The sequence below is a fragment of the Notothenia rossii genome (genome assembly GCF_949606895.1).
Source record: "Notothenia rossii genome assembly, chromosome: 9".
NCBI classification, from domain to species: domain Eukaryota; kingdom Metazoa; phylum Chordata; class Actinopteri; order Perciformes; family Nototheniidae; genus Notothenia; species Notothenia rossii.
Window position 1 is genome coordinate 65,044,804 of NC_136907.1, and position 22,152 is coordinate 65,066,955.

The following is a 22,152-nucleotide window of genomic DNA, read 5'->3' on the forward strand; positions in this document are numbered from 1 at the left end:
TAATATTCAATGCAGGAATAGACTTTTATCAAGCAGCTGCACCTCAGGCTTTTGCTATATGAAGACTGCTATCAAGTATAAACTTGTACAAGCTGTATGTTTTCTGTTACACCTCCATTTCTCTTGTGACTGTTCCTTGCCACCATATAACTAATTCTGTCATGGAGACAGAGAAAAATACACCAGACCACCCCTCTCCCCCTTTTTCACAGCCCACCTGTTGCACAAAGACAAACAGTTGTACATTGCATTGTCACAAACTGGAGGCCAAACGCTTCACCCCACTGGGCCATAGCACGCTCCGTCTGGCAGGGCTGATCCACTCCAACAGAAGGTGAAGCCTCCTCTCCTTTGAATTGCATTCCTCTGATCTCACATCAGACTCTCGGGAGCTAGCTCAGATTGGTATTCTATCTGTCAGGATTGTGATCTCACTACTGCATATTTAGTCCTCTTAGCTCTGCCTTTGGGACTTGGACTTTCAATTATCTGCTTCTTGACTTCACTTGCTGAAAATATACTTATGATGTTGGCTTGGTAGCTTACGTTTCCCGCCTGTTTAAAGGTCCCATGACATGGCTATTTCTACTGATCATAATTCCATTGTTGAGGTCTATTAGAATAGATTTACATTTTTCAATGTTCCAAAATCACATAATATAATATGTTATTTAAAAATATTTAAATATCAAACAAATGGATTATGAAATAAAGTAACAAGCACTTAAGCAATTCCTAATCAGTCCATTTAACAGTACACTTCATTTGAGTAACACAAAGAGATTATAATTGAAGAGATCAACGTGGCAGGCACAGCAGCAGGAGCAACGGTGAAAGGGTCACGCAATCAAGCAATTTTTTAATATCTCTGATCTTTCTGTGAGTATTGAAACCGCTCCACGGTTCTATGACCTGAAGCGCAGACAAGTATCAAGTGAAGCAGTGCTGCAGTTCACGCTTCACGGGGCACATTTATCACTCTTGATCTGTCACACACACACAGAGACACACACAAACTAGGCATCAACTGTCAGCAGTCAATCAGACAGAAATTATAACACACACAGTGACACACACACCGAAACAACCAGTGGGCATGAAAGGTCCAGGGTCAAAAGATTTAGGATTGGGACTTTGTGTGTTTTTGTCAAAATGAATTCACACAAAACGACAAGTATAGCCCACTGTTGTAAAAATTGTGTTTGGTCATGAGGGACTTGTTTGGCCTTGTGTTAATTAGAAGGTTAGGGGAGGTCTGGAAACCTTATAAGGTATAAGGTTTAAGGTATGTGTAACACTACTATGGGGGTCAAGGTCAGGAATTTGAGATTGGGTGAGGAGGCAGAGACGGTAGGTGTCAAACAGTCCATACCTGTCACTGCTCAACCCCTGACCCCTTTGACACCCACAGACTCCTTCTCTAAACCCCCTGGCATGGCACTCTAGTCTAAAGCCCCAGGCTGCAGATTCAGGGAGGGGCAGAGGATGGCTCCGCTAAAGCGTTATTCCAAGTGTTTTTGCCACAAGCTTGTCAATCTGTTTAATGTTGTACGCCACTGGAATCCTGCGCTGCTCTGCTTAGCATGCCATTACGATATTTCATGCTCCATGCAAACAATACGTAGGTGCTGGACATATTTCAAGAGTGTGTGTTTAGACTGGCAGCACACAGTTGGAAAGACAGGCCTGAAATTAAGCACAGCCGTGCCAGGACAGGCCCTGTCTTCCAAGATCACGCTGTATGTTTCACGCTGAGTTTGTTTCCGGAGGATTCTTCCCACCATCACTCAGTTACTGGCATCAAGTCAGTGTTAGATGCCATGGTGAACAGTGATATCCACACAGTCAGCCTTGATGAGCCTTTTGGAAAGTTAAATGCATGGGGATGGTAAGTGGTTGGATTCCCTATTTTTGTCTTTTCTGATTTTATAAAGTTTTAATTTAAACGCCAAACAATGTTACTATTGGTTACCCACCATGTTCTGAAGGTTGTTTGTTTGTGTTGACTGAAATGTCCATTAATTACTGAATGTTGGCATAAAAGGCTTTTGTCTGATTTGTAGTTAAATTGTAGTTTTTCTTTCTTACGATTTAGTTTTGTTGTTGAATTAATGAAGCAAATGTAAAAAGGGGGGGAAGGTGAGGCCATGGCGAGCGCCGGAGAGCTGTGTATTGGATTCAAACTCGGGTCGCTTTCTGTAAGAACTCAGCCTTACCGGCTCTCCCTGCTGGGGACCCATTCTGAAAAATGTGTGCTGGAACATTTTGGGGGAATGACATGCAGACTAAACCAAACGTGCCACTAGCAAACCCCATATATCTCCAAAGAACATGTGTGACTTTCAGCCGCAGAACTGAAACTGAAATTCTTGAATGACAAATGATAGTGTCATTCTTTTTGGGAGACAGGAGCATCTCCTGTAGTTACTGAGTTGATCTGTGCCCCGGACAGGAGTTAGAGAAGATTTTCACTGCTGTGCATTGCTGTCCATGACAGGTTTCTGAAAGCAGTGGCACGCTCTGCTGCGGGGGCATTATGAGGGAAGGGGAATTTGGCGCTATGTTTGGAATCTGAGATGGGTCTTCATGCCAGCCCGCACGTCTCTACCCTCCCCTCTTCCCTTTTGACCCTCCCCCGCACCTCTCTCCTCCTGCATCCCTTTCCCCAGCCCTCCCTTGATGTCATCACTGCTCGTGTGAACTAAGCTTCCTCCTGTTCCTCAGCAGAACCAGCATATTGAAAGCTGGCAGCTCCTCTGGAAGAGCTGTGCTTCTGTTTTTAGCTGGTTGAAAGCCCACATCTTGTTTGCCAGCGCCCTAACCCATTTTTAGCACATCCTGTTACATGTGGGTGGAAGTGCTTTCTGATTAATTTCAGGACACACCCAATTTAAAGTTGTCAGAAAAAGGCAGTTTTATTTAATTTACTGTTTTGCTTAATGACAACATTGATTAAAAGGCAGTAAAAATGTCTTGTTGCAACCTGATGTTAATTGTTAGTTATTAGGCATTGTTTACAGTTTATAGAGAAAAAGGCCAGTTATTTGCCCAGCTGACCTCTGAACTCTCTTACAGTCCATCAACCCAAGAGCTACTTGAACTTCAGGCCGTTACGTTTTAGGGTTTGGTGGAGGAATCCATCAAGATAATTGTGGGTGCTTCTTGACATTGTCCACGGCCCTTTACTTTGCTTTGATATGATTGTAAGCATTGCTTCTATCCTCATGCAAGGAGAGACAGCAAGCTGAGTGCTTCAAAAGCCCGCTGGGGTTTACAGCATGGAGCTGAGGGATACTAGACGAGCGTGGGCCTGCCTTCAACTCTCTCAAAGAGTCAGTTAAAAGAATTTTTTTTATTTAAACAGCGCTCTCTATTTTGGGCACTGTTTTCATTCATCACATAATTCCAGAGGGCACGCACCAGAAGTTTTGCACACACATGCCTACAGTACCCTGTTTTTAAGACATGTTAAATGTTTCATTAGGATCGACGCCAGCACTGAAATTGCACAGACGGATAAAATGTGTTTCAGCCTCACAGAAACATGACAGGGGTGTGGTGTTTAGGAGCAGGTGAGGCTTTTTGTTGACACTGCAGGTGTCACATGCAAGATGGTGTCACAGGGTTTAAATTCCAAACCACGCCAAGTCCATAACAAAGAGCTATGACATATCACAAGGACCTTTATATCGTACAATGTTCAATCAAGCTGAAGTCACCCGCTTTAAGGGCTTGATTAGGATGTTGATGTACTGCAAAGGAAACATACTGCTCTGACAGAAAGCTCACTGTTGGCAGAAACAATCATTGGCATCATTTTCTGCCTGTGTACTCTGATGAAAGATGGAGATAGAGACTTCCGTACACAGACATGGATCATGTGGGCTTAGCTGATGTCTTTTCACTTACCTGGCTGCACCTGCAACACTTTTACTGACTCCATGCTGACAAATGCTGGTGACTTGTTGTATTTGTGCTTGGCTTTATGGCCACACAAATACCGCTGAAGTCGAGCCTTGAATCAGTGTAATCACTAAATCCACAATAAAAGTCTCTAGGTATGTGACTATGTTGGCGATGACCGAGCCGATGTTGTGCCCCAGCTTTCACAAGAAAGGAAACCAGAGTATTTTCAGAACTGCTGGCCTTGGCCGGTGCGTTACTTGACAGAGCGAATTAAGCACAGGAAACGACAACATAATGCCAAATCTATTCAGAGCAGTGACTGGCTTTATTTTGTTTCGCCTGCTCTTTGTCTTCTGTTTTTTAGCTCTTCCATGTGGCATACATCCTCCTCAAGTTTGCTAATTCACCTCGACCTGACCTCTGGGTGCTGGAGCGCTCTGTGGACAACGGGAGAACCTTCACCCCCTGGCAGTATTTTGCACGTAAGTTCTCCTGCAATGTTGTCGTTTTTACTCACAATCCACATGTTCATATATGTACAGTATATGCAAAAATAATATATGCTATTTATGTCATTACTTATCTTACAACTGATAGTCAACTCATCCTCTCCTTTTCTTTCGAAGTTATTAATGTAATTTTTGACATCTCTTTAGAGCAGTGGTCTATATGACTAGTGCTTTTATTGCTGTGCTGACCCGTTCTTCTGTCAAAAAACATTGAATTACACACACCTACATATGGACTCATTAAACTGAAACTTGAAATCAAACTATTTTATCCCTAAGAAAGAAAAACATTTCTGCTCCCTTAATTGTTCCATGAATCAAATGTTTAAAAGTCAAATTAAATTTCCCCCTGGAGTTGTTGGTCAGATTGCCAGTCCCCAAACTTGTATGTACATTTAGTAAATCTGGAAAGAATGTTTGTTTTTTTAACTATAATGTTTTAATAGAAATTGATGTCAAAGTGATCCCCACTTGAAAGAAAACCTATTACACATTTTGATTATTACACTTAATTGCAGTCTTTTCTTCACATGATTTGTTTGGAATACACAGAAAGAGATTGGAAAGTGATTTATTAGATGTATAGTACAAAATACAACAACAGCAGCCACTCATTATCCGAATCCTGGTACACACACACACACACACACACACACACACACACACACACACACACACACACACACACACACACACACACACACACACACACACACACACACACACACACACACACACACACACACACACACACACACACACACACACACACACACACACACACACACACACACACACACAAACAAGATTATCTTCTCTTTGCCAAAAACAGTTGAACCATAAAAAGCTGATTTAGCTTCATAACAGGCCTTTTTCATACCAGACATGTTTTGACTCTATAAAAGTAAATGCACAGATGTAACTAACAATGGCCCACTAAGCCAACCCAGACATCTATAATGTAGAGAACCAGAGCCCCGGAACTGGCACTGCTGTAGGTAATGCAAACCCTATTATTGTTATTAATTAGGCCTCTGTCATTCCTGCCATGACAAGTCAAAATGTCTGCCCTGAAGTAGAGCCATTGTGTAGATGGATTAAAGCTAGCGCACCTTAATCCTGCCACACTGATCAGCTTGCTTAAGAATTTAAGACAGGAAGTGTCTGTGTTTTTGGTTGGGAAAAAATAGGAAACCCAAACTACAAACAAAACTTTATAACTTTGAATGAACTCCAAGTTTAGTGTCAGTGTAGTGGAGAGTCAGTGTTGGCACTAGTTTTGTGTCTATCACTAGGTTCACCCATGTGTGTCGACCAGAATACCACTTAAGGCCAAAGGTCCAGAATAGAGGAAATTAGGAACTAAGATGAGGCTTGACTTCTTTACTTATTTAGGCAGGCATACAGATATTTGTCTGTGTTTGGTTTTCCTACAAGGGAAATAAACAAAATACAATCAATATAAGATAACTTATGCATACATAAATAATATACATAATAATGCCAAACCCTATAGAAATAATAATCTATACAAGCTATAATACAACATGTCTCCCTTCTCTTATCATCATAAACACATTAACATTATAATGTCAAACACTCTTTACCAGTCAACACAGAGATTCAAAGTTAAGCTACCGCTAATGAATAACGTTCCACTTCCGGTTGGCGGGAAGCGGCAGCCGATGCTCTTATTGTGAAACGCTAAAGACATGCTACTTTCGGTAGCGGAGCAATAAATAAACTGTTAACACATAATATCTCACCTTTAACGCCACATAAACATTTATCCACATAAACTACATCCTATGACATTAATAATAGATCTTTGCCACTCAACACGGTGTATATACCCCTAACTTTCAGACAGGAGTGCCGACTCACTTGACGACTCACTTGACGAGTGACTTAATGAGCAGCCAACATGGTTATGGCTAGAAAGGATCCGTCTAGTGTAAAACTCTCGTGAGAGTTTGGCTGAATGTCACGTGGCTGAATGTTTACGTTTGGCAGGCAGCCTTTCAGTTACGATCGTTAACATCAGTTGGCCACAGCAAATGATGGTGAGAAGCTAAACTATCTATTAATTATGTCAATGACAGGGAGTGTGACTGTTGAAATAGGGTGTTAGCGGTCTTGCTGGTGTTCAAAGAAGAATGACAACACTGTAGATCACCAACACTATGGTTTATTTTTTATTCACAGGCAAGTCAACGTTGTCGCAGTAAAAGTCCCAAGATAGCTCCTGGTGCAATAAAATGTTCCCTTTCAGTGTTTTACTATTATGTCTGATGTTTCTCTATTAATATTGCTGCTGTATTAATGTGTATGTTGCATCATGTTACTGCTGTAGATGTGTTTCCGAGCCGCTCCGATTACAACGAGAGTTACAACGAGAACGTGACGTCATATTTACACTAGACGGATCCTTTCTAGCCATAACCAATAAACATGCACGCAGCATGCACCGATCACATGAGCACGGAGACTCGGCATTAAGCCAAATCGGCACAGAAGTTATCACAATAATAATAAAGTGTAGAACAACATAACAGGCAGCACTGTGGACAAACACTCACGTTCATTTACGCACATAATACGAAGCTTAAGACGGCATAACTTTCCTGCAACTACTGACGCACATTACCCTCTGATGTGTGACGTCACCCAAAACGTGTGGGTTAGCCCCTCCCCACTATGAAGGCACAATGTAACAGTTATCAACTCTGTATAATAAATAAATATATATATATATCAATAACTATAACTTTGGGGCCTTTTCTACAGTCAGGCTTAAAACCTTTTTTCATTCTGATGATGGATCTTTGGAGAAGATAGCAAGTGGGGGCATGCAGTGAATTTCTAACTTAATTACTTGGCATGTAATGTCATAGCATCCCCAAAGCATCTGAACTTCATACCTGAATACATGTTCTCGATTTGCCAAGTTGCCATATTTGAACTATAATGTATAATATCCCAGAGGCATGTGCACACAGCTTGCCAGGAGACACAGATGTGACTCATCAGATTTCATATCAGAATTGTCCATCTTTTTTCCCTCATAAGCATCCAATGTTCATGCATGGCCTCCACTTATACACAATTCTTATGAATTATTCATTCCCTTTTACCTGAATAAAACCTGATACATTAATTCAACATGAAACTTTATTGATGCTTCCTTATTTCAATTTGAAGTATTTGGGCAGCTGACTCTTGACTCTCAGAGTTAAGATGTTTTAGCAAGCACCTGAACAAAACAATTGTACAATATCTTTTACTAGATATTGTTATTACATTTTTAATATAGAGTTACTTTGCAGAAGTCATCCATTTGATGCTATTATTGTCATTGCATAAACATGAAAAATAATAGAATTGGGGATGAAAGGTGAAAAGCTTGAGATTTCATTTCTTATTTTGGCAGATTCAAAGCGTGAGTGTATAGAAACGTTCGGAAAGCAGCCCAATGCTCGTATAGTTCATGACGATGACCAGATCTGCACCACAGAATACTCAAGGATCAACCCTTTGGAGAACGGGGAGGTAAAATATAATTTTAATTTGTTTGAAAGTTGAACCAAATGTGCTATATTTAACAAGGTAACAAAAACAATCTTTGTGTGCATTTGTGTTCCAGATTGTGGTTTCTCTTGTCAACGGTCGTCCGGGGTCTAGAAACTTCACCTACTCGCCAGTGCTGCGAGACTTCACAAAGGCCACCAACATCCGTCTGCGCTTCCTCCGCACCAGCACCCTACTGGGCCACCTGATCTCCAAGGCCCAGAGAGATCCCACCGTTACACGCAGGGTGAGGAACAAACTGTACGACCTCACACAAAGGTGTCATGCTGGCAGACTCTTGTTTCCCATTTGGGCAAAGCCACATTAACAACTCTGCATCACCTTCCCTCCAGCTTGCTTTTTGCTGACACAGAATCGCTAACCACAATCTTCCTGATCAGACATTTCTCAAATTTGCCAGGGACTGTTGCCAGGTCTGTCCAGTCATCATGATAATTCCTTACAGCTCCTTCATGCTGCAACTGCATATTAAAGCACTTCTACTTATAGCAGGAGAACACATGGTAATAAAAGGCTGTAGGGTTAGCATTACTTGTTTGAGTAGTGACTTAAGATATCTTGTACCAAAGCGACAGTAACATAGTCAAAGTAAATGAAGATGTAATCCTGAATTGAAGGGTTAATTTCTGAAGCAGCTGATAAATTCTTCTTTATTTGGCGTGCTGAGAATAAATCTGTCATATCAGCTGTGGATTCTTATCTTATCTCTTTTTTTCTAAATGCACTGATTCACCCTTATCTCTATTTTTATAATGCACTGATTCATCCCATAAAACTAGCCTAAGTGCATAAGTTTGTACTAGTCGACCCGTGTGACTCACGTCTGCTCCAAAGCAAAGCCAGACATTTGTTCTGGTGTGGGTGAAGTTGCTGATAACACTGCTTTTACTTTGAAATGTAGCTGGTGATATCATTCTCTATTTGTTGACAGTATTACTATAGTATCAAAGACATCAGCATCGGTGGACGCTGCGTTTGCCATGGGCATTCACAGGTGTGTGGTGGGGGTCGTAACCAAGACAACCCAAACAGGTTAGTAATGCTCTTTGTCTTTGGCAATGCTGTAAATAATTGGCACAATCCTTTAGTTTGAAAAGCTCTGGTTGAAACATTTTTGATCACTTATTAATTACAGTATAACCTGAACTGGTTTTCTTATAAACATACTTTGATGTACAACTTCTTGTGTATTCATTAACAGAGCTCAGTAGTCTTTTTGTACAATGGGCTTCTGTGTATAAACTGTGTACTGCAATGACCTAATGCTAAAAGCATGACAAAAACAGATATCCTGGCAGATCAAGCGATTTAAGAGATGTTCCTGCGGAAGGACAATTACCTTATATGTTTGTACGTTGACATCACCATTGTAAAGGGCATCAGATTATGTTATTTACTGTTTACTGACACAACGTATAACATTGTTAAAAGGGTAAGATGTGCGATAAAGTGCTGCTTTGAGCCACTGTAACCCTGTGTGTTCTGAACAGCCAAACAGGCCAACATAGCAGTCATAGATGCTTTATGTGCTTTATTGTTTACAAGCAACTAGAAGTTCAGTCATTACTGGACTTAAATTCATGGGGTTGCCTGAAACAAGACTCCAAATGAATGCTAATGTTGTTGTGTCTGCTGTATAACTAGACATTTGCGCGAACAACTTAATAAGGTAATAAAATGTATGTGGTAACAGGTAGGTCTACTGCCTCCAAGTGGATAAAGAAATGAACGTTAAAAGAAAGTTCTTAAAAATCTGAGCATCACTAAATCCAGGTGTCTCCTCTCCCGTCAGCAGACTGCAGTGTGAGTGCCAACACAACACCTGCGGTGAGTCATGTGACCGCTGCTGCCCAGGCTTTCACCAGAAACCATGGCGCGTCGCAACCGTTGACAGCCCTAATGAGTGTCGGCGTAAGTGTCCATGTACAATGTCTCATTCAATGTGTAAACAAACCACACTCTGCTACTCCCCACCCTGCTGGCTTCTTGAATTATGACCTCCAGAGTGGACTGAAGTGTCCTCCTGTCTCTGATATTAAAGCTTGTTGTGGATGCCCTGTTATGGTGTTGTGGAGAGCCTCAGTGAAGAGTTGAGAGGACATTCCTCATGTGGTATGTATAAGGAAGAGCACAGTGCACAACTAGCCCCGGGATATCAGCTAGGCAGCCAGCTAGCCAGGGCTCGCGCCAGGCAGCCTACCAGATAGTCTGTCACGCCAGCTTATTGTGGAGCCATGCAGTCAGCCAGCAGAGCCTCTGTCAGCTGGAATCTAATTGCTTTGGACTGTTGACACATTTTCCCTTGATGAAAAGTGACCTTGTAGAAGCCACAAAAGAGAGAAAAAAGATGAAGAAGACCCTAATCAGTGCACTCATATAGTGGAAATGCACCCTATCCTTTAATACAACTTTAAAGAGACACAAGGGTGGTATACAGGAAGAGGATGTGCCTTCAGGTTTAATTAGAATTTTATAGTTTCTCTGCAGCTTAACAACCAGACTTAAAACTCGTTTTTGAGGAATTGTAACTTAAAGCTAAATACAGACTTGGGAGTGTATGAGGCATATAGGATAATTGTGTATCCCTCTCGGGGCTTTCCTCCTCAGCCTGCCAGTGTTTCTCCCATGCCACTGACTGTTATTATGACCCAGAGGTGGAAAAGAGGGGAGCAAGTTTAGACACCTTCGGAAGGTACGACGGAGGAGGAGTGTGCATCAATTGCCAGGTAAGAAATGCATGTCAAGTCTAAACTGATTCCAGTGTGTGCCTGTGTGTTGTTGTAGGATAGGAGGAGGGAATAATAAATGAAGAGAAATTCCATGTTGTCTGTGTGTATATTTAGTGAGTCGTCCATGGAGCATTTGATACTGCACCATTTTGTGTTTGTGACGCCCAAGCACACTTTTTACAATCCATTTGCTGCTCTAATAAATTGATTTTGTGTCATTTTCTTTTGTCAAAATAAAGTCTATTGAGTGGTAAAATATTGTGTTTGATATCATCAGGAAAAGTATACCAATGAAAAGAGTAAAGGAAAGCAACAATGTGCAGAGATATTATACTTTATAGAGCAAATTCTTTCATTTTTCATTCTTTCTTTTAATCAGTGTCACAACATTTATGTGTTTGTGTCTTCTTCAGCACAACACTGCTGGAATGAACTGTGAGCAATGCCTGGAAGGTTTCTACAGACCTTTTGGAGTACCTCCCGAGTCTCCCACTGGATGCATACGTGAGTGGCGTTTTCTGTTTATTTAATGTAACATTAAAGTGCCTGATTTTCATTTTGGTGGGGTAAATATGGATTAAAATGATCATTGTTTGTGTGAGTGCTGCAGTCTATGAAGATTCAAAATGGGATTAAACAAATGACATAAGAAATTCAGATACTACTTAATCAGTTTCTGCAGCATCTTCAATTAATGCAATGAACGTGTAATAGGGAAATACAACCTTTTAGGCCTTCATTTTGCCTTCTTTTAAATATCCAGGCTTAAGCACACGTTTCACATCTAAATAAAGTCTCACCATGTAGGTATTTGATTGCCAGTATATATGACAAAAAGAGAGGAATCCACTTTTTGTTTGACACAGACACAAATGATCCCATTGCACAAGCACCACTGGCACCATGTCTTATTGCTAAACTGGGCTCCACTCTTGTTTACACTACTTTAATGGTCCATGGCTGTTCCAGGCCGTATAAATAGCTGCCAGTTCTGTTTAGACATAGAGAGCAGTGGAATTAAACTGGTTGCTCTGAGCACTTTGAAAAGTAAACCATAAGATCCTCATACTGAATTAAGTCCGCTTAGCAGAGAAAGGTGTTGGTTTTGGCAAAAGCAGAGTTGATAAAGGTTCAGTAATCATTATTTGCTTCCCAAGGATGGATGGTTGAAAGCTTTCTCTACCTGTTACTGATATTTGAAGTACAGTTAATGTGCCTTGGCTTACAACCAATAATTATGTGCTGTGATTATGTGTATGGACGTTTATTAGAGCTGCAAAGCCTAGTCGACTTCTCGATGAGTCAATAAATGGAAATATTTTGGTTATATATTAACAAAGTATTATTTTAAGTAAAATGTCATTATAGCATATCAAACTGAATATCTATTTATGAAATCTAAAAAAATAAGAGTGTTGCAGATTAGTTGATAATGAAAATAATTGTTTGTGGCAACCCGGACATCATAGTCATTGTTCTTTGTGTGGACAGACCCTAAGTCTATGTAGATGCATCTCTAGGAATGCGTGAACATTTATCTGTCAATGTTAACTTGAGAAACAACAACATTTGACCCCACCAGCCTGCAGGTGTGATGAGAGGACTGCAGCCGGCTGTGAAATGGGGTCAGGAAGGTGTATCTGCAAGCCACAATTGGCTGGAGAGAACTGTGATAGCTGTGCTGACGGATACTATTACTACCCTCAATGTATTCGTAAGTATCTCTTTATCTTATCATATACTAGATATCCAATTTACCTTTACCCTCACCCATGTCCCTTTGAATCATGGACAACAGGGAAAATGACATACCTGTGTTGTCAAGGTACACAGAGTGAAGTGAAACTGAACCCGTTGTTTGATGGCTGGAATCCGTTTCATGTTCACCTAGACTTTTGTCTTTCAGTCTGTTCCCCTTGAGGGAGGAGTACGACTTTTTGTTGGACTTGATGTTATGGTATACTCAAAGAAATATGCCATAGGGCTTCACGCAGAAAGATGTATGCACATGTTACAGTATTGACTAAATATTCCACATGCCAAACCTGTCTATACAAATAAACCCAGATATTACACACACTGTGAGGGTTACCCCATGTTATCTAATTCTGATCTAGCTACACTCGGAAGTCTGCCAGCCATTAAGCCACACAGTTTTCCATCTTCCATCCCCTTTGAGTAGTTTTCTTTCAAACCCTTAACTGACAAGTCAAGTCCTTTTGAGGCCTCTTGTTAAACAGTGTTTCTAAATTGTAATAAACATCTAACTGACTGACTTTAATTTAACATTAAAAGCTTTACATGTCTTTTTTCTAATCCTAATTATACCTCTCTGACAGTTTTATCACAGAATACACAACAAAGCAACTAATCCGTGATTTATCTCTGTTGCTTTGTTTCTTATGTCATTTAAAGACAATTCAATTAGATGTAGACTGATGAGGCCAGACTTGGCATTTTATCAAGAGATAGATTTATAACTTGAAGCTATCATTAAAACTGTGTCTCGTCTCCTAGCTGTTAGCACTGACAAACTAGTCTTAACATGCTGACACAGTCATAAGGAGGTTGTCTTTCAAGAACTTATTCCCTTCTGTTCTGCGTCCCAGTTTTTACTTTTTTACAGCCTTAATGTGTAATAAAGTAGTTCAAAGTCGATTTCGTTTATTTCTGTTAGAAGGCTATGAACCTTTATATGTAGTGATTACAGTGTTTATGCACCTATTTGCTTTTTTGCCAAAAGCCAGATGAGAGGGTTGATACTTGTCTTTTGTCTCCATGTTGATGACGGATATGTTGCAGATCGCTTAACATAGTATTGTAATTGTAATTGTAGCTAGCCTGGCTCTGTCCAAAGAAAATGAATGAGCGCATTTATCTAAAACCACACCTTTAATAATGTTTTCTTCCAACTGCATTACATTCTTTTGTTTACAGGTTTATGTGAGTGTACATTTTAAATCCAATCCTATATAAAAAAGCATTTCCCCACTGCTATAAATAAAGCTGACGATCACAGTTTCCCATTAGTGGAGGTCTTAATGTCATGCCTTTCCTTTGCAATCAGCATATCCTGTATACCAGACAACCACCAAATCCCCTGCCGGACCTTTTGTGGGTGAGTTCAATCAACAAGATTTTGCAGTGTCTCTTAGCTCGATTTAGCTTGAAAGAAGTCTTAAAGCAATAATTTAAAAGTCTATTTCTGCCCTGCTTCTCCATAATTTGTACTGCTATCTACATATTGCCAACTTCTTGCCCTCAGGGTTATTGACTCACGAGCTGTCAGTACGAGTTTGATTACAACTGATATATTGTGCTGTTTTAGAGGTGTTTACGCCACGCTATGTTAACTACTTTTATTGCAGTTACTTTATCTAAAAAAACAAAAACAAACATGAAACTGTATCCTCTTGAAGCACTTTTTAAACAGGGCAGTCCTTTACCTTCGATTCATATTCACTTACAGTCTTCCCAGGTTGTTAAAAAAGGCTTTAGAGGACCAGTCCATTAAGTCTGACTTCGAGTTAAATGTTAAGAACATGTGACAGGGGTCAGTCAAAAAAGGCTTCAGGTACATCGGCATGACTAAAGGTCACATTATGTTTGTAGGCCTTATGAAAACAAAACATGCAATATATTATGATTGGGTTTAACAAGATGGTTAAAATACTGGTATAATATACGTCTGAATGAGTAAATCTGCTGCTCAGTGGCAGCCAATCTCTTGCAATTGTTTGGCAAAACAATATTACGGTCGTGAATTATGATGTCCGTCAGCAGGGATTAAAGTTCAAGTGGTCTCTGTCCTCTTTGAATAGCAATAGTCAGTTGGGACTGTGAGAACGAACCAGTCTATTATTAGTTATGCTCCTGTTTATAATTTATGTTCCTTATTCCCTTTTCTGGTTTCTTCCAAGATGGGAAACCCATTATTAGTACTCTGGAATTGCTATTGAATCATGGACCTTTAACCAGGTCTTATCATTCGTCAGAGAAAGTAGGAAAACAATCACTTCCCTTTAATTTGTTTAAAGAGTATGTCTTTCATCATGAGAGCTGACTGAGAAGGAGTTTTATCAGCAGCCTTCAAAAATCTTATTTTTATATGTAGAAGCTTAGGGGCAAGAAAACTGCGGCAGTCTCTGAGGTGGCTGTCCTGTCTTTGTGCCAAGTCTTTTCACAATAACAACGGAGGCTTGGCAAGACGTGGGCACCAGCGTGGCCGTACCACTGTGTGCCACAAAATGAGAATAGTCAACTGATGGAAGTATTTGTCATGTATTGTTATTCAGCTGCACCAAAGAAAGTGCTCTAAGCAGGCCTCAGGGTTCAACTAAGTTCTCATTGAAACTATTGTTGTTAGGATTTTATTAACTTGTATTGATAAAATAATGATTTGGAATGTGTTCGTCTACAGAGTGTGTATGTGACAACAGAGGGACCTTGTATGGGGTATGCGACGATTCAGGACGCTGCCTGTGCCGTCAGAGTGTGGAGGGGGAGCGATGTGACCGCTGCCAACCAGGATACCACTCCTTCCCAAACTGCCAGCGTGAGAAGAATCCCCTTTCCAATGAGCATCAGTGTCACTTGTCTGAATCATTATAAAACATGAACTGTACTTAAAAAGATTGTCATGGGGTCAAAGACAGAATGCCATAAAAGGAAATGTGGGGTTGTATCCACACGTCAGTGTAGCCTGTATTCATATTTTGGACTAATTGCACCAGAATGGGGTTAGTGTGCCAAGAATTATAACAGTTTGTCCTGCCAGATGTCCTTTATTGTTACAGAAACGTTTTCTTTCTCTGCATGAACCTGCTTGATGTAGTTAGTTTACCAAGTACACTTTAAGCAGGCTCATTGTTTGGCCATTAACTCTAAAGTAAAGACTTTTGACACTTGATCTTGAGACTCAAGAAAAAACATTCATCTTGCTTAATATGAAATGGTGCAGACAAATATGGAAAAATACCAAGGCACTCCTTTGTCAGATGAAATTATATTATAAATGTATTCTTCTAGCACATATAGCTGACCAAAGGGGATCAGCTCTAGGTTCTCTTTAGGGTCGTTAATTGTGTCAGCACCACTTGATATTAAGCAAGACTTCCTGGTTGCATTTATTTGTAATCTTATACATCTTATCATGTTAAAACATTACACAATGTTTATATAAACGAATGTTTTTATGTATTATATTTAATGTTCATATTTGTAACCATTGTTATGTAGATTTTAATGAACCATGCAGTACGGATAAACAATGTTTGACTATTTTGATTTTTAATGAGAAATAAGGAGTGTCTAACTGTACAAATGTGCACCTCACACGACACTCTCTCTCTTCTGCAGCATGTGCCTGTGAAGGGGCTGGTGTGACAGGCCGTATGTGCAGTCCCAATGGTCAGTGTATTTGCTTTCCCAACTATGCTGGGAACGAGTGTGACGAATGTGCCCCTGGCTACTATGGATACCCAGACTGTGCCGGTGAGTGGCTTTGATCCCTTTTTGCCATCCACTGTAACTAAGGCAGATACACCAATTGGGTGCATCAGATCTGAGTCCAGGTGGAAAAAAGGCAGCTGCTGTGCTAACTGTGGCCTCTTCTCATGACTCTGTGGAGCAAACAAGCTCATTCTCCCACAGTAGCCTGTTGTCCTCTGCATGTATTTTTTAGACTATTAATGTACTCTGCACAACACAATGTTTCACAGACAGCGGGAGCATGAGAAATATATGGACTTCTTCTTTCTAGGGAATCATATTCCCAAGAATAGACAGCTGGGAATCATAGAGGGAAATCAGAATTTGGCAGGAGTATTTGTGAACAATTATTTCATACCGGATTTCGAACAGATAAAAAAAAATAATAATTGAAAAACAGAATACGGTATTGTTAGAATGCAGTATTTATCAATATTCATAATAATATTAATATATTCAACAAAAATGTTCATAATAATAAATCATGTGTCTGAAAGGTAGCAGGGGGAAGCAAATGCTTATTAATTCCCACCCCTTACTTACTGCTGATCAATGATTATCCTTTAAATGATTTCTGCAAGTTATTCCTACTTACATATTTATATTTATACATAAATGTACAATAATTTCTCATCTTCAATCACCTTTCTTCATTCAGATTCACCTAACCTTAATGAAAGGCTTATGTAGTGACCAAAATCATATAGAAATGAAACTGATAATTAACTTAAAATAACACTGAGGCACTAGTTAGCATAACTTACGCAGTACAATGATCCAGGTCCAGACAAGAATCTCCGTTTATGCATTTATTATATGATCCAATATCATTAACAAAGGACAATCATCAGGTTTCCTATATTTCTTTCCTTTAGCCTTTCCTATGGCTTCCTTCCTTGTGGCTTGGAATACCCTGGTAAAAAACCATGTGCCTACTAGTGCTCTGGCTCCCACCACCACCCGTTTCCAATATACAATTACACCAGGTGCTTTAATCACCCAGTGCCCAAACATGCCTTCAAAATAAAAGCATAGAAACTACTTACTTACTACAATAATGACAATAACTAGTAATATATTTACTATAAACAGCAGGAAAATCAATGTTAAACTATTAAATAATATAAAGTGATATACAGCTCCAACTGCTTATATTGAACAAGTTCTTACTTCAACATGTTTCCTGTCCACAGTCTGCCAATGTTCACCGGAAGGCTCTTATGGCAGTATATGCGACCCCCTGTCGGGTCAGTGTCTGTGTCTCCCAGGGGTGGTGGGCCAGCAGTGTGACCGATGTGCCTCTGGACTCCGGTTCCCTCAGTGCTCAGGTGATCACATCAGGAGCCATCATACTCACAAATAAAGTCTTATTGGGGAAGCAGTTATGTTTAATCATTTTAGTTCAGTAATGTGCTTTTGTTGAAGGATATCATTTCAAAATATTGACAACCTTTAAGCCATGTTTGATGCAGAACGTAACAGTACAGTTTTCTGATTTGTTAACTTTGTGGTGTGTTTCTTTGTGCTTCTAGCCCCCATCAGTGCGTGTAACCTATCAGGAACCGAGGTCACTGATCCTCAAACGGTATGGCACTTTTGATAAACGTACTTTATTACAGACACATGCATTTCCTAACATTTGGTCTTCCTACCTATGCTGTAAAATGTATTATTTCTTCGATTTACACACGGCACCTACTGCACGTCTGTCTGTCCTGGGAGAGGGATCCCTCCTCTGTTGCTCTCCCTGAGGTTTCTCCCATTTTTTCCCTTTAAACTGTGGGTTTACAATCTGTGCTGTTGTATTAGCTGTAAAGTGTCTCTACTGTAGGCTATTTTTATTATATGTACAGCACTCTGGCTCGACCAAAAATCGTTTATAAATGTGTTATATAAATAAAACTTGATTTGATTAGATTAGATTAATTATCTACCAAAGCCCAAACTTTATCATTTCTTTATTAGCCTTGATAACATAAATGGTCACTGTCTAAATCGAGCACTGGTCCCTTTGGGTGTGGATTTGCATTACCTCAATGTTATATAACTGGTAACACAGATGTTCCTCAGTAGATCTTTACTAGGAAGTGTTTTTTTCCCTGACATGTAAATGCAATTAAAATGAAGGAAATAAGGCTTCCTTTCATTTAGAAGTGGAAGAAAAACAATGCCTTGTTTCTGGAAGTTAGCTTCCCCCTCTATTTTGGACCATGTGATATGTATGAAAGCCAGAAATAAAGCTAATTTCCAGTCAGAAAAGTTGCAGTGCTGCCAACGGATACCCTGCCTTTCAATAGTATTCTCAGTTAGAACAACCCTTAGATTATTTTCTATTGTTTCAGGGCTTCTGCCGCTGTTTACCAAGCGTAGAGGGAACGCTGTGTGACAGCTGTAAACCTCTCTACTGGAACCTCGCTTCTGAACCCTCCCGTGGCTGTATAGGTAAATGAACATTCTGGAAATATTTTCTATAACTATTATTAATCTAACTTTGTGAACAGTGTAATAAAAAAATAGGTAATATTTTGTTGTCCTCCTATCAGCCAAAAGTATCCTGGTCTCATTTGTTTTCTCGAGGAGTCTTAGCTCTTTTCTCCCACTGTAATAAATCCCCAGTAGCACTTTTACAAGGCACTGATATGGGTCTTGGCACCTCTTACCCAGAGTATATGTCAACATTGCCCCTGTCAACAAGGTCGGATCTGCGTTCCTGTCTCTCAGGGGGGATTTGAGGAACAACACATAAATACAGGCAAATTCCTGTTAACAGCTTTGAGTGTGGAGCTGCAGGTGAACCTGTGAGCGTTCATGCTGTGACTTTGCAGTAATGAGCACCCAGTAGCACACCGAAAACAAAACCTTTGGACTCTTTCACCATCACAGACAAATTACTCTAATCCTTTAAAAATGCTTGATTTTGGGAATAATAACATTGATCTCATTATCCAGCTAGTGAGGGAACAGCTTCTGGCTTTGTCCAGATACCTGTCTAATGTTACAGAACAAGAATGTTGTCACAACGGCACTGCTTGAAGAAACAAGACAGGGGATAAAATAGCTTTTTTAATATCCAAAGAATGCCTCTGGTTGACTGGCCGGACATTAAGGGGAAGTTGTTTTTTTCACTTAGTTGAAAGCAAGCCAGGGCGGAAAAGCTTCTCTGGACCTTTGATGTGTAGATCTTTAAAGATTGTAGAGATTTCTGCCATTGCGTTTCACCCATGAAAGTGACATAATCCTGCAATCAGAGTCTATTCACTGTGGATCCTCCTTTATACTCTCACAACCTCTTCCCCCCTCTCATTCCAGAGTGTCGGTGTGATGTGAGAGGGACCCTGAGTGGCGTAGGAGAGTGTGAGCAGGTGAGTATTTTATTATTACCTGCAGTGCCTGATACTCATCTATTAATCAAAGTGTCATTCAAATTAGACACATGTTGTAACAATTATTTTGTTTGTCTTGAACTCTCCTGATCATCTGTTTTTCTAGAAAAATGGACAGTGTCACTGTAAACCTAATGCATGTGGACATGAATGTGAAACCTGTAAGGATGGATTCTACCTGCTGCAGAAAAAGAATTATGTTGGCTGTCAAGGTAAGTCATCTTTCACACACGGTTTTTTCTGAGCCTTGCAGCGGTTTAACGTAACATCATTGGATGGTTAGAGTTGCAACACATTTCAATATTTCAGCAAGTGAGAGCAGGGGAACGTTGTGTTTCAGTCTGGTATTAAGTATTCTTTTAAATCAATATATATATATATACATAGATATCAAATAAGGACTTGTACTCTCTCTGACAGGTTGTCAGTGTGATGTAGGCGGCGCGATTGGCACGTCGTGCGATGACATCTCGGGACAGTGTTGGTGTCGTAACAACGTAGTGGGCCGTCAATGCACTGAGTAAGATGTGGCTGCTTTGAATTTCAAAATGCATAGAAGTCTAGAAAAATGCACAATATACACTGTAAATGTAACAGTTTGAATGTAAGTCTTCCTGCACCTTGTTAGGCCAGCACCAAGCTACTACTTCCCCTCTCTGCACCAACTAAAGTTTGAGCTCGAGGATGGCACCACGCCAAATGCCAGACCAGTGCGCTTTGGTTTTAACCCCAATGAGTTCCCAGATTTCAGCTGGAGAGGTTATGCTGTAATGTCTCCTGCACAGGTTAGTACATATTCACAACAATACCTTGATATATTGGATACACTAATGTGATTGTTCTTATAAATAACAGTATGAGCAGTCTATACTTGGATCTATCTGCTGCTTCAATCAACTTCTATAGCTTCCTTTTTCAGTCTATCCTGATGATTGTTTTGCTTTTACCTCTGCATTGATACTCCTATTTGAGGAACACACTCTCTATTATATCATGGCTGCTGGAGAAGTGGACACCAGCTCTCTTTGAACTAACACCATCTCTCTTCAGCCGGAGGTGATCCTCTCGCTTACCCTTGGCTTTCCTGGCTCTTTCCATATTGTAATGCACTACTCCACCCCTAAAAGAAAAGGAAGAGCACGAGTGAGAGCAAGGATCTTGGTGGTGGATGAAGCTGATTTTCATTCTTGCTGTGACTGTAAGTGAAGGGGCTGCCTTCATTCGGCTGTGTTTTCCTCTCTTCATCTTGCTTGCTGTCTGTTGATTAACCCTCTCACTGCTAAAGATCTCTGCCCATCTGACACTATTTTAACCTTTAACATTAAACCCTCATTGTCTACTCAAAGCCATGCAGATTTAGTCAGCTGTGTGTCACTCTCCTCCCCGCAGAGTGAAGTCAGAGTAACAGTGCATGTTGACCCAAAAGATGAGAAGCAGCACTTATACCGTGTGGTTCTGCGGTTCACTAACCCGAAAGGCACCAGTGTGACCGGTAGCATCAAGGCTACCAATAACAGAGGCACTCAAGGTGAGGCTGCCTCTGATTCAGCTCTTATATTTAATATCATCCTAACTCATCATTGAATACATACAATAAATAACTAATTTCCTGTATTTCATTCATATTCAAGCCCGAGTGTCATTCTTATGCTGATGTCCCAATCGTCAACTGTAGATGTGTCGCATTTAAAACATCCGTGCTTGCTGTTTTCAAGGGTCTGATCAGAGTAAGGAAGTAATATTCCCTGAGAGTCCCTCCCCATCCTTCCTCACCGTCCCAGGAGAGGGCTTCGCTGAGCCCTTTGCAATGACCCCTGGGACATGGACCATTCACATAAGGGCGGAGGGGGTCCTGCTGGTGAGTTTATGAGAAACATCTACAAAAGAAATAGGGATAGTGGTGGTCTATGGATATTGAGGTGCGCTGAAGATCGGAAGGTTGTTAGTTCAAAACCTGCCAGGAACACCACCACTAATGTGCCCTTGAGCAAGGCACTTAGCCCTTAGTTACTCCAGGGAGAATGTCCCTGTAATTCGTCATTGTAAGACGCTTTGGATAAAAGCGTCAGCTAAATGTAATGTAATGTAATGTAGGGCTGTCACAATATTAGATTTTCACTACACAATTGTTGGGTCCAAAATAAGACATAATAGCACTGTTATGGCAATATATTTGAATACAATTGAAAAAATAGTGAGAATGCTTTCAGGTCAAATCAGTTATTTTGTTGTTTTTGGGCATATTGCCTTCTTTATGCTAAATTAAGTCCACCTAAAAAATACTACTGCAATGCACTAAATAGCGTACACATATCTCTCTCCCTCTCTAGGACTATTTAATGCTGCTGCCCCGGGATTACTATGAGGCTCCTCTGCTGCAGGAGAAGATCACCCAGCCCTGCACTTATTTACTCCCTGCAGACAAGGATACAAAGTAAGTCTTTAGATAGTCTGTGACTATAACTTATACCTCCTGCATGGGATAGGAATGTTTTGTTTTTATAGCCATACATCATTTTCTATATACCGCACAAACAGTTCATACAG

At 40.4% G+C, this 22,152-nt stretch overlaps 1 protein-coding gene across 7 annotated transcripts in view; it reads left to right on the top strand.

Moving 5' to 3' along the window:
* The window catches only part of LOC307018977 (laminin subunit alpha-3-like), a 63,368-nt gene that overhangs the window by 13,721 nt on the left and 27,495 nt on the right, over window positions 1-22,152 (top strand). For 3 of the 7 annotated variants that reach the window (XM_079649559.1, XM_079649555.1, XM_079649560.1), the window contains 21 exons: window positions 4,271-4,388; window positions 7,846-7,964; window positions 8,059-8,229; window positions 8,935-9,035; window positions 9,796-9,914; window positions 10,611-10,729; window positions 11,146-11,236; window positions 12,315-12,446; window positions 13,800-13,850; window positions 15,153-15,287; window positions 16,091-16,225; window positions 17,416-17,550; window positions 17,755-17,807; window positions 18,565-18,664; window positions 19,532-19,584; window positions 19,712-19,817; window positions 20,026-20,125; window positions 20,234-20,390; window positions 20,656-20,803; window positions 21,321-21,463; window positions 21,936-22,039. In XM_079649559.1, the coding sequence (XP_079505685.1) occupies window positions 4,271-4,388; window positions 7,846-7,964; window positions 8,059-8,229; window positions 8,935-9,035; window positions 9,796-9,914; window positions 10,611-10,729; window positions 11,146-11,236; window positions 12,315-12,446; window positions 13,800-13,850; window positions 15,153-15,287; window positions 16,091-16,225; window positions 17,416-17,550; window positions 17,755-17,807; window positions 18,565-18,664; window positions 19,532-19,584; window positions 19,712-19,817; window positions 20,026-20,125; window positions 20,234-20,390; window positions 20,656-20,803; window positions 21,321-21,463; window positions 21,936-22,039 (2,390 nt within the window). Of the gene's footprint in view, window positions 1-4,270; window positions 4,389-7,845; window positions 7,965-8,058; window positions 8,230-8,934; window positions 9,036-9,795; window positions 9,915-10,610; window positions 10,730-11,145; window positions 11,237-12,314; window positions 12,447-13,799; window positions 13,851-15,152; window positions 15,288-16,090; window positions 16,226-17,415; window positions 17,551-17,754; window positions 17,808-18,564; window positions 18,665-19,531; window positions 19,585-19,711; window positions 19,818-20,025; window positions 20,126-20,233; window positions 20,391-20,655; window positions 20,804-20,994; window positions 21,134-21,320; window positions 21,464-21,935; window positions 22,040-22,152 lie in introns of all 7 variants that reach the window. The other 4 variants (XM_079649557.1, XM_079649558.1, XM_079649556.1 and 1 more) reach the window with 3 other exon arrangements.